This window comes from Mustela erminea, chromosome X (assembly GCF_009829155.1).
Source record: "Mustela erminea isolate mMusErm1 chromosome X, mMusErm1.Pri, whole genome shotgun sequence".
Taxonomy (NCBI): Eukaryota; Metazoa; Chordata; class Mammalia; order Carnivora; family Mustelidae; genus Mustela; species Mustela erminea.
In genome coordinates this window covers 42,206,601-42,217,573 of record NC_045635.1, presented here as the reverse complement: position 1 = coordinate 42,217,573, position 10,973 = coordinate 42,206,601, and the positions used below count along the sequence as shown (strand labels likewise).

Below are 10,973 nucleotides of genomic sequence, written 5' to 3'. Positions count from 1 at the left end.
TTCCGTCAGTCTTTCTGTCCACCTCTCCCCCGACTCAAGGCCGCCCCCCCCACACCTGGGTCTCTCTCCACGTGGGTCCAGGTGAAGGAGAGAAGCGCCCGCCTCCCCCACCCCCTTTCCTCCGCCCAGAGCCAGAGGGAGGGAAACTGAATTAAAATTAAAAGTTCTTCCCAGAAAAAAAAAAAAAATAATCCGCGGGCCAGATGCGGCTCGGGCTGCGCTGATTAGCCACCTAGCAAGCGCGGCGGAGCTGATTGGCTGCAGGGCGGGGCGGGGGCAGGGTCCGCGGCGGGGGAGCCGCGCCGGCCGTGGGGTCCCAGAGCCCTAGTGAGTTACTGCCGCTTCGCGAGCTGAGAGGAGCAGGGAGGTGAGGAGGGGGCGCTGGCCGGGGTGGGGCTCCGGAGACCCCGAGGCACCAGGGGCGATTCCGAGAGAGGTTTCCTGGGGGAACCTCCGGGGGGGAGGCGTTCCCTGGAGACCTTTTTAGCGCTAGCGGGGAATTGAATGGGACGTGGGGGGTCTTTTTGGTGCCTTGCTCCCAGGAAATGAATTCAGAAGTGGTTGAGAGTCTGCAGAGAGTGCTCACGACTGAGGATGGGGCTCCTTGAGAGGCGTCCCCTTCCCAGGACAGGGATTCGGGACTTAGGGAGGGGATTTTCCCCGGAGCAACTTTTAGCTATGATAGGGACCTTGCATGGGGGTTTCTGAGACACTGCACTCCCAGGAAGTGAGCTCTGGACTGCGGGTTTCCTCGGAGACACTCCATGCAGAAGACGGGGCTCCAGGCTCGCTTGGGGATTGCGGACGGCCCCCACCCCCAAGAAACGCATCCGGCTTTGGGAGGGGGTTTTCGATGAAGGTCTCAGAGACAGCACATCATCAGAAGGGGAAATTCGGGCTCAGGGCAGGTTCCTGAGACACCCCAAGACCAGGAAGAGTCTCCAGTCTGCAAGTGTCTCTAAGTTACTTCTGCCAGGAGAAGGAATGTTTGAGACTTGATGGGGGCCCCAGAAAAATACTTCTCTAATTCCTAAACAGGGGATTAAATGGGGGATCCCTGGGTCACTTGTATCCCTGGAAGGAGGCTCCATTTGGGGAATTGTCTTTGTCTTCTAGTGAGGATATTTAGAGTTGTGACAGAGAGCAGTTTGCAGTCTGGGGGGGGGCGGCTAGGGTCTTCAAGCCCGCTCCCCGCCCCCCTCCAGCTCCTTCAACAGGTTGCATCAGCTCCGGACTCAGGCTGGGGGCCCAGGCTGGGAGGAGGGGGGTGTAGGGGGCATTAGGAGGGGTGGGGCAGCCATCCGACACGTGTCCCTGTAAGGAGTGAGATGCTTGGCCAAGCGGTGAGGGTGGAGGGAGTGGGGGGGGCTGCGGGGGGCAGCAAGGAAAGAGGCAACAAGAGAGACTGAGTGAGTGTGGGGTGTGGGAGGAGAGGCTATCCCAGCTTCAGACGGCCATCTCGTCTGCTGTGGGGTCTCTCTCTCTCTCTTTCTCAATCTCTCTCTCCCCACCCCCTGTATTTGTCTCTTGCTGTCCTCTTTTTCTGCTTGTCTGAGTAACTGTTGGCATCTCTCCCCCTCCGATTCCCTTCTCCGCCTCCCATCTCTTCCTCTGTCGCTCTCACTGTTGTCTTCACGTCTCTCCATTTATCTCCCTGTTTCTGATCCTCTGCTCCCGTTTCCCGTGCTTCATCTCCGTTTCTCTGGTTCTCCATCTGTCTCTCTCTGATCCTCTACCCCCTTCATTCAGCTCTCCCCACTTTGTAGCCCCCCCTCCATCTCTGATCCCCCGCCCCCTTTCTCTGCCCACAGCATGGAACTGCAGGATCCCAAGATGAACGGAGCCCTCCCTGCGGATGCCCTGGGGTGAGTCCGGGGCCCAAGAGGGACGAGGACAGGGGTGAGAATTACCCTCTCACCAGCCCTGATTTCTCTGCCCTGTCCAGCTACAGGCAGGAACGGGAAGGTTTCCTGCCCAGCCATCCTCCTGCTCCTGGGAGGAAGCCAGTCGAGTTCATGGATGTGAGTGACCTCACACAATCTGCCCCAGCTTCACCTTGCCCAACTCATCTCTTCCCCTACTGTTCCCTTTTCCTTGGGCTTCCCTGCCTAGCAATTTCCTGCCCCAGCAGCTCCGGGTCCCCAGCTGCTCCCCTCCCTAGCTGTTTTGCCTCTGATGGCTGCTCCGCCCTCCCCTGTTCCTCTCCACTTCCAGCTGCTCCCCTCCGAAGTTTCTCCCAGCTCTTCCTTCCCAGCTCTTGCTTTTCCAGCTTCTCCCTGGCTTCAACTCCGTTTCCTTCCTAGCCTCTGTCCTGTGGCCCTTCTTGGGCTTCTCCCCACCCCAGTCACTTCTCCCCTGGTCTTTCCTGGGCCCCAGTCCTGGTCTCCTTACCTGGTCTCCCTCCCCACGTGTTACCCCGGCCTTGCCCCTTCCCCCACAGTTTGAGGGGAAGACGTCATTTGGAATGTCAGTGTTCAATCTCAGCAACGCCATCATGGGCAGTGGCATCCTGGGGCTGGCCTATGCCATGGCCCACACCGGGGTCCTCTTCTTCTTGTGAGTCCTGGGCACCCCGTGGGGGTCGGGGCAGGGGTGCTGTGTGGGGCAAGCCGGAGGCCTGGGGGCCAAGTCTGAGCTGTGAGATCTGTCATAGGGCCCTGCTGTTATGCATCGCACTTCTGTCTTCATACTCCATCCATCTCCTGCTGACCTGTGCTGGTGTTGTAGGTAAGGCCTGGAGCTTGACCCGCGGCTTAGACCCCAGACCCTGGACCTATCCCTCTGACCCAAGACCCTAGACCTCAACCTGAGCCCTAGATTTTGAACATACCCCACTGAACATACCATACCCCTGATCTTGGACCCAGAACCCCAGCCCCCAGCCTCAACTCCCTGGACTCCAGCTCTCAGACAGCTCGTCGGCCCCCAGAACTTAGCTGGGCTCTCAGATCTCCCACCTCCCAATCTTTACCCCTCAGTCTGGCACCAGACCTCATTTCTCCGACTCTCCCCACAACCAGATTACTACACTTTGCTTCTAAGCCCCACTCCCCAGTCTCCAACTCCCCCTAACTGTGGAAGCCAGCCCCACAACCCCAAGATACCCACTACCTACTACCCACCTCCAGCCCCCAGCCTTCTGCCTGGTCACAGAGCCCACCTCCCAGGCTCTACCTCAAGCCCACCCCAAACTGTTTACCCCTCACCTCCAGCTTCCATCAGTAAGACCCAATTACCCCCAGCACCAACTCTTCAGCAACCTGAGCCTCGGGCCACCCCCCTCCACACCTCCTCACCCTGGCCTGACCTCCTGGACCCACAACCCATTCCCTCCTGTCTCTCTCCCTACCCCAGGCATCCGAGCCTATGAGCAGCTGGGACAGAGGGCGCTGGGGCCTGCGGGGAAGGTAGTGGTAGCGGCGGTCATCTGTCTGCACAATGTTGGGGGTGAGGACTCTGGGAGGTAGGGGATCAGCTCGGGGGAAGAGGGTGGGGTGGGGTGGGCTTCCTCAGGTTGGGCTGGGGGGATGAGGGGAATCCTTCTGCTTATACCTCCCCCCACCTGCACCAGCCATGTCCAGTTACCTGTTCATCATCAAATCCGAACTTCCCCTGGTTATCGGCACCTTCTTGGACATGGACCCCGAGGGGTGAGTGAGCAACACCCCTTGGCCGGCGGGTCATTGACCCTACCTGTGTGGTTTGGCTGCTGTCTTCACCTCTGTACCCAGCTGACTCCCAGGGCAGGCCGGTGTGATTCTTCCGTTTTGTGAGACCAACAGCACACATGACCATTGCTCTGACCATCCAGCAGACCACGGGGTGGGGGTGCGGATTTCAGTGACTGTTGATTTGGCTGATTCTGTAAGGTAGCCGATTCCGTATGTCCAGTCGCCTCCAAGGCTGACTGTGTGACTATCCATATCAAGCATACCAAAGTTCTGTGGGTTTGGTTCTGAACTGTTGTACTAGCAGATTCTCTACAGCTGTGTCCTGTGTGCTGTGGTTCCAACCATGGGTGTCTGACATTCACTTACTCTGACTTTTCCCCTGTCCAGTGGATTCTGTTGGATTCCAGGTCCCTCGGGCTGGCGAAATCTGTCTGGCTGGAAGTGTGAGCATGCGATGTACTGTGGGGCCAACTCTCTCTATTGATTGACTCCAACTGTATGCACCAGTAGGCTCCCATCTCTGTTTAATTTAGCGGTCATTTTTTTCCTGGCAAGTTCCCTCTGGCTCTGTGCGTGTGTGTGTGTCCTCTGGACTATGGTTCTAACCACGTGTGTTTGACCACTGTTATGAGTACTCATCTAGTTGACGGTATGTTTGATTTTCGATCCATCTGCTGGCTGACTCTGTTGAGCTGTTTGTATATGACGGCTGCCTCTATCCTCTTAGATCTTTGGTTTGACTCTGAAACCGTTTAGGTAGCTGACAACCTATGTGACTAGGTGTTTCTGATTATTATAATTAGCTCCCAGCAGCTATATGGCCAAAGGTGCTTTGTCGGTTCATTTCTGTGTCACTGTGTATATGAGATGGTGTGTGAATGCCTGGAACATAATAGGCAATTAGTACAATTCTTTGTGAACAAATGAGTGGTTTTTCAGCCAGTTCTGTATTAATTGTCTTGCCTAAGCACCCACCTCCAATATCTGTATAGATCCTACTTTTTTTTTTTTTTTAGGATTTTATTTATTTACTTGTCAGAGAGAGAGAGAGAGACAGCACGAGCGAGCACAGGCAGACAGAGAGGCAGGCAGAGGCAGAGGGAGAAGCAGGCTTCCTGCCAAGCTAGGAGCCCGATGTGGGACTCGATCCCAGGACACTGGGATCATGACCTGAGCCGAAGGCAGCTGCTTAACCAACTGAGCCACCCAGGTGTCCTGATCCTACTTTTTCTTAAAGATTTTATTTATGTGTTTGACAGAGACACAGCAAGAGAGGGAACACAAGCAGGGAGAGTGGGGAGCGGGAGAAGCAGGCTTCCCTGCGGAGCAGGAAGCCTGATGTGAGGCTCGATCCCAGGACTCTGAGATCATGACCCTAGCTGAAGGCAGACGCTTAACGACTGAGCCACCCAGGGGCCACCCCCATAACTTTTTCTTTGAGCTTGGTTCCAACAAAAGCTGGCTGATTTTGCCTCTATTTCAGTCTTTGGCTGGTGGTCAAGTTGGCCCAGCAACTCTTATGGCTCAACACACCTCGAGCTGTTCAAACAACCACCTGTGTCTTTTTTTTTTTTTTTAAGATTTTATTTATTTATTTGACAGACAGAGATCACAAGTAAGCAGATAGGCAGGCAGAGAGAGAGGAGGAAGCAGGTTCCCTGCCGAGCAGAGAGCCTGATGCGGGGCTCGATCCCAGGACCCTGGGATCATGACCTGAGCTGAAGGCAGAGGCTTTAACCCACTGAGCCACCCAGGCGCCCCACCTGTGTGTCTTTCTGACCTCTTGTCTGATTTTGCACCATTGCTGGTTTGTCAGACTGTTGTTTGACCCATCAGATGCACCAGGATCAAGGCTCACTCTGTGTGTGGTGCCGTGTGTTGGACTGCAGGAGTCTCGCTGGTTTAGGGTACCATCTGCCCATCTGGTTCTATGTCCACTCGACAGCACAGTTTTGTCCGGCTGTGTGTGTGTGTGTGTGTGTGTGTGTGTGTGTTCTTAGCTGTGTCCCTTTGACAGGTTTTGACTAAGAGTCTGATTATCTATCTGGCTGTTTCTGTGGATCCCGTTGTGCCATTTGTCACCGTGACGGCCTGAATGACTTCTCGCGGCTGTGGTGTCAGCTCAGCTCCCCTGACTGCAGGCAGAAATCCGTCCGTTCGGCTATCTTCTATGAATGTCTGCCTGAGAGTTTCTTTGGCAGGCAACTAGTCACTGTGTTCACCTGTCTCCCTAGGGGCTGGTTCTTGAAGGGAAACCTCCTCATCATCATTGTCAGTGTGTTAATCATCCTGCCACTGGCCCTCATGAGACACTTGGGTAAGAGGCTTCCTGTGTTGGTCATTGGATAGTGGAGTTAGAGAAGGGGAGTCAGATGGAGAAAACTTCCCATTTTCCAGGGCTGTAAAATATCGGGGAGAGCTTATGGGAGGTGGGCTTTAACAGATGAATAGGAGTTTGCTATGGAGGGCAGGCTGGTCCAGAGAGAAGTAAAAGCTTGTGCAAAAGGGTGGCCTAATTAGGGGAAGATAGCCTGAAAGGCCAAGCTAGGGCTTGATATTTGCTATGGGGGGGGGGGTCCCTTGATTTCTAAGACTCTGTTTGTTGCAGGCTACCTGGGGTATACCAGTGGTCTCTCTTTGACCTGTATGCTGTTTTTCCTCATTTCGGTGAGTCCAAGGGAGAAGGACATGCAAAAAGTGAAGAAGGAGTTTGGAACATTGCGACACAGTCTTCTCCATGACCTCGCTTCCCCACCCTCCCCCAGGTCATCTACAAGAAGTTCCAGCTTGGCTGTGCTGTAGGTCTCAATGAAACGGCAGTGGAGAGCAAGAATCCCCCAGGCCTTCCCATCCAGGGTCTCAACAGGAGCTGTGAGGCCCAGATGTTCACTGTTGACTCCCAGGTGGGGGCACAAGCCTGTGTATGGAGCTTCCACCACACCGAGGCACTCTGGTCCTGCCCTCCAGTGCACTCAGCTCAGAATGGGGCCAGGCATTGGCCATCCAGGGCTTCCACATGTCTGATACAGCGGGCAACGATGGGGCCAGGAGGGTGGGGGTGGGGGGGAGAGACCCCTGGAGGTTCTAATATCTGGTGTGGACCATTTCCCTAGATGTTCTACACGGTGCCCATCATGGCTTTTGCCTTCGTCTGCCATCCCGAGGTGCTCCCCATCTACACAGAGCTCTGTCGGTGAGTGGGTCGGCAAGTGAGCAGAGGTGATGCGGTAGTTCTCACGTCCCACAGTCCCTAGGAGGGTAGTCCTGGTGTTGTAGCTTGATCAGGCTAGATCATGCGGGGGGAAGGGTTTGAGGTGGCCTTGGGGGTGGGGTACAGGGCAGTGACTTTCTACTGATGAGGGCTTAAAGATTCTACTTTTAACATCCTGTACAAGCATGAAAGGGCAGAGTGGGGAGGCAGAAATGTTCTGATGAAGGGGTAGCAGGCGTGGTTGGGGAAGGGGAGGTGGGGATCCTCAGAGAGAGGAGGGTACGGGTGGACAAAATGAGGGGCAGAGAGGATATGTTGGAGGGACGTGTGGATGATTAGATGGGGGGGCACAGCGTGGAGGTCAGATGCGAGGGAGAGGCAGAGATGGTCAGAGGGGATAGACAAAGATGGTCGCATGGTGTGAGATGGATGGACAGAGGGAGGCTTGGCTAGCCACACAGGCGAGGTAGAGACAGGCCTCCCAGTGTGTACCAGCTGAACATCTGCTCTGGAAGAAGGGGACTCTGGAGGGTGTGGGCTTCTTCTGACGGGCACCAAGTCCAGCGGTCTGGGCATGACCCATCCATAACCTCTATGACTCAGGCCCTCCAAGCACAGAATGCAAGCGGTGGCCAATGTATCCATTGGGGCCATGTTCTGCATGTATGGGCTCACGGCGACCTTCGGATACCTCACCTTCTACAGTGAGTGGGGCTGCGGCCAGGGTGGGGTGAGCTGGAGCAGGGACTGGGTAGACCACTGGGGCAGGAGCCCTGGTGGTTTGCCTCCATGCCCTGGACCCATCAGTTTCCAAAGAGAGGGTGCGTGTCACACATTGTAGATTTCGTTGCCTAGCATGTGCGTATGGGGACGTGTGTGCGTGTGTGGGCGTGTGTGTTTCTGGGACGCTGGTCCTTGTGCTCCCACCTCATCCTGCATCCCGTGCCCCATGTCCATGGCCCAGATAGCGTGGAGGCGGAGATGCTGCACATGTACAGCCAGCAAGACCTGCTTATCCTCTGTGTGCGCCTGGCGGTACTGCTTGCGGTGACTCTCACTGTGCCGGTTGTGCTGTTCCCTGTACGTGGGGTCGAGGGGTACGGGTGCATGGAGCCGAGCTATGTGCGTGGATGGGTGGAGGGTGGAGGCATGGGTGTTTGGCTGGGGGGCGGAGATGGGAGTGGATGGATGGATGGAGGAGACGGGGTGGCCAGATAGGGAAGGCAGAGTTGTTGGATGGACAGAGGAGGCAAAAATAGATTGTCAGACAGAAAGGGGACATTGGTGGCAGGACAGAGAGAACCAAGTTGGGGAGGAGGGGTAGTCTGTCGGAGGGAGGAGGCACCAGATGTCTGGCTAGACAGAAGAGGGAGGCTGGAATAGTCAGACAGGCTAAAGGCAGAGAGAGATGGACAGTCAGAATAAAGAGACAGGGATGGACGGCATCCCTTAGGAAGGGTAGAGGCAGAAATAGTGAGGCGTGAGAACAACCAGGCTCTCAGATGGGAAGGTGGGGTGACTAGACAGAGGAAGCAGGTAGAGGTGGCCAGAGGGAGAGAGAGGCAGGGATCTCAGACAGAGTGGAAGGACAGGAGGTGGGGGGTCAGAGGGAGCAGATATTCCAGAGAGCGGGTACAGGCATCGAGGGGTGATTGGACCGAAGGGAGAGGCATGGATTGTCAGAAGGGTGGCCGGATGCTCTATCGGAAGGATGCTCAGACCAGGTGGACATGGAGATGGTCAGACGGAGGGGGGATCAGGGACCTCACACGGAGTGGAGGCACAGACAGATGCTCAGAGGGTAGAGTTCTATCCAGATGACCCCACGGAGGGGGGCAGCAGAACTTGAGCCCTGACTGGTGTCCCACCCCACTCTGACCGCAGATCCGCCGGGCCCTGCAGCAGCTGCTCTTCCCAAGCAGAGACTTCAGCTGGCCACGACATGTGGCCATAGCCCTGATCCTGCTTGTCTTGGTCAATGTTCTTGTCATTTGCGTGCCGACCATCCGGGATATCTTTGGGGTTATTGGTCAGTACCCGCGACCCCAGTCCCAGACCCCACCTCATATGGGCCTTATACTCCAAACTTCCATTGACTTCTGCTTCTCTTGCTTGGCCTCCAGGGTCCACCTCGGCCCCCAGCCTCATCTTCATCCTGCCTAGCATCTTCTACCTCCGCATCGTGCCATCTGAGGTGGAGCCCTTCTGCTCCTGGCCCAAGATCCAGGTGAGCATTCTAGGGGAGGGCCGGGGGCAAGAGGGAGCACTCTGAGGAGGGAGCTGCCCAGGATGGCCAGAGAGCAAAGGAACATCTTCAGGAGGGGGATGGGGGAGAGGAGGGAAGATGGTCTGGAAGAAGGAAAGAGGTTGTTTTGGGAAGGGGCTGAGCGGACTGAGCACCAGCAGGGTCTGCCGAGACAGGAGGCATTCCACAGACGGATGGAAGGAGGGCCATTGGAGGGCCATTGGAGGGCCATTAGAAGAGGGTTGGGAGCACTTTCAAGGAGGATGAAGGAGAATGCTCTCTGAAGTGTTCTGGAAAGATGGAGAATTCTTGGGAAGGGGCTGGTGTTAAGGAAGGGGAGGGAACAGGAGGGTCAGGAATGAATGGGGTGCTCTGGAGGGGATGGAGGGCTTGAGGAATATTTCCAGGAGGAGCTCTGGTGTGGAGGGCCAAGCAGCCCCATCTTCTTTCCCTCTCGTTCACAGGCTCTGTGTTTTGGTCTCCTGGGGGTCCTCTTCATGGCAATCAGTCTAGGCTTTATGTTTGCCAACTGGGCCACGGGCCAGAGCCATGTGTCTGGACACTGACCTTGCCCTGCTCCACCCTGGGCCCCTGTGCGCATGCTCCCATGTGTGTGGAGGACGATGGGGCCGCTCTCCAGGGTCCCTCAAGTCTGGCTCATGGAGGTGGCTGGTTCCCATTAACGAGGCTCTTGGAGGTGGTGGGGGCCACGGAGGTTGCAGAGTGGTCCGCTTCCTTCCTCCCCAGGGATGCTGAGCTCGGATCATGGCCCTAAGCCCAACCCAACCCCAGGGGGACGAGGAGACTGGGTCCTTGGGGGGAATCCCTGCCCCACCCCGCCCAGTCCTTTTTGCCTCTCCTGGCAGAAGCTGTTTGTCAGGATCACCCTCAAGCTAAAGGGGAAGAATAAAGATGCCGAATTGCAACTCCCGTCTCTGCCTTCTGATCTCTTTCTAAGTCTTCCTGGGGACACCTGGCTCCCTGGCTTGGTTCAGACAAGCCCTGAGGGTAAACAAGCCCTGAGCGTAGGATTGAACTGGCTCTGGAACATTCACTCACTTGTCCGTCCACTCCTTCGGTAACTTGCTACCCAACTCGTACTTTTGTTCATTTTCTCATTCCAGAAACCTCTACTGAGAGCCTCCCGGGTGCCAGGCATTGTTTTGGGTTCTGGGGTTTCGATAGTGCATCAAGCGGACCATAATCCCTGTAGTTGGTGTTCTAGCACCAAAGTAGGCAAACCATGACTCCCAGGCCAACTGCAGCAGCCTCTTTGTAGGGCCACTGAGCCAAGAACAGCTTGCACACTTCTAAATGATTAGGAAAAAAAAAATTCAAAGAATAATAATTTGTGACACTTGAAAATGACGAAATTTAAATTGCAGTGTCTGATCTTGTATGGGAATGCAGATCTTCTACGGGAATGCAGTAATGCCTGTTCACTTACATATACACATTGTTTATGGTTCTTCCGTGCTAGAACAGCAGGGCTGAGGAATTGCAACAGAGACCACGTGGTCCACCAAGCCTCAGCTCTTTATGATCTGGCCCTTTTCAGAAAAAAAAAATTGCTGATCTCTGATGTAGCAGAAAAGAGGAAAAGAGATAAATCATTTCTGATAAAGATGAGCACTGTGAGGGGCTCCTGCCTGGCTCAGTTGGAGCTGGAGCACAGGACTCTTGATCCTGGGGTTGTGAGCTTGAGCTTCTTGGATATAGAGATGACTTAAAAGTGAAATCTTTTTTTTTTAAAGCTTTTATTTATTTATTTGACAGAGAGAGGGATCACAGGCAGGCAGAGAGGCAGGCAGAGAGAGGGGGAAGCACGCTCTTCGATGATCAGAGA

At 55.3% G+C, this 10,973-nt stretch overlaps 1 protein-coding gene across 4 annotated transcripts; it reads left to right on the top strand.

Annotated features, from left to right (window-relative positions):
* Positions 1–229: 229 nt before the first annotated feature.
* On the top strand, positions 230–10,053 carry SLC38A5 (solute carrier family 38 member 5). 4 transcript variants are annotated; one of them, XM_032331353.1, is made up of 16 exons: positions 230–367; positions 1,812–1,865; positions 1,952–2,021; positions 2,441–2,556; positions 2,654–2,727; positions 3,355–3,447; positions 3,572–3,650; positions 5,906–5,988; positions 6,280–6,338; positions 6,437–6,574; positions 6,785–6,864; positions 7,486–7,586; positions 7,847–7,962; positions 8,767–8,911; positions 9,006–9,109; positions 9,592–10,053. In XM_032331353.1, the coding sequence occupies exons 2-16, from the start codon at positions 1,813–1,815 to the stop codon at positions 9,691–9,693; spliced, it is 1,413 nt and encodes a 470-aa protein (XP_032187244.1). In that variant the 5' UTR covers positions 230–367; position 1,812; the 3' UTR covers positions 9,694–10,053. The 4 variants fall into 4 exon arrangements, with proteins under 4 accessions (XP_032187244.1, XP_032187241.1, XP_032187243.1 ...); XM_032331350.1 differs by having other exon boundaries at positions 231–367; positions 1,946–2,021; XM_032331352.1 differs by lacking the exon at positions 230–367 and adding an exon at positions 1,387–1,409 and having other exon boundaries at positions 1,946–2,021.
* Positions 10,054–10,973: the final 920 nt, after the last annotated feature.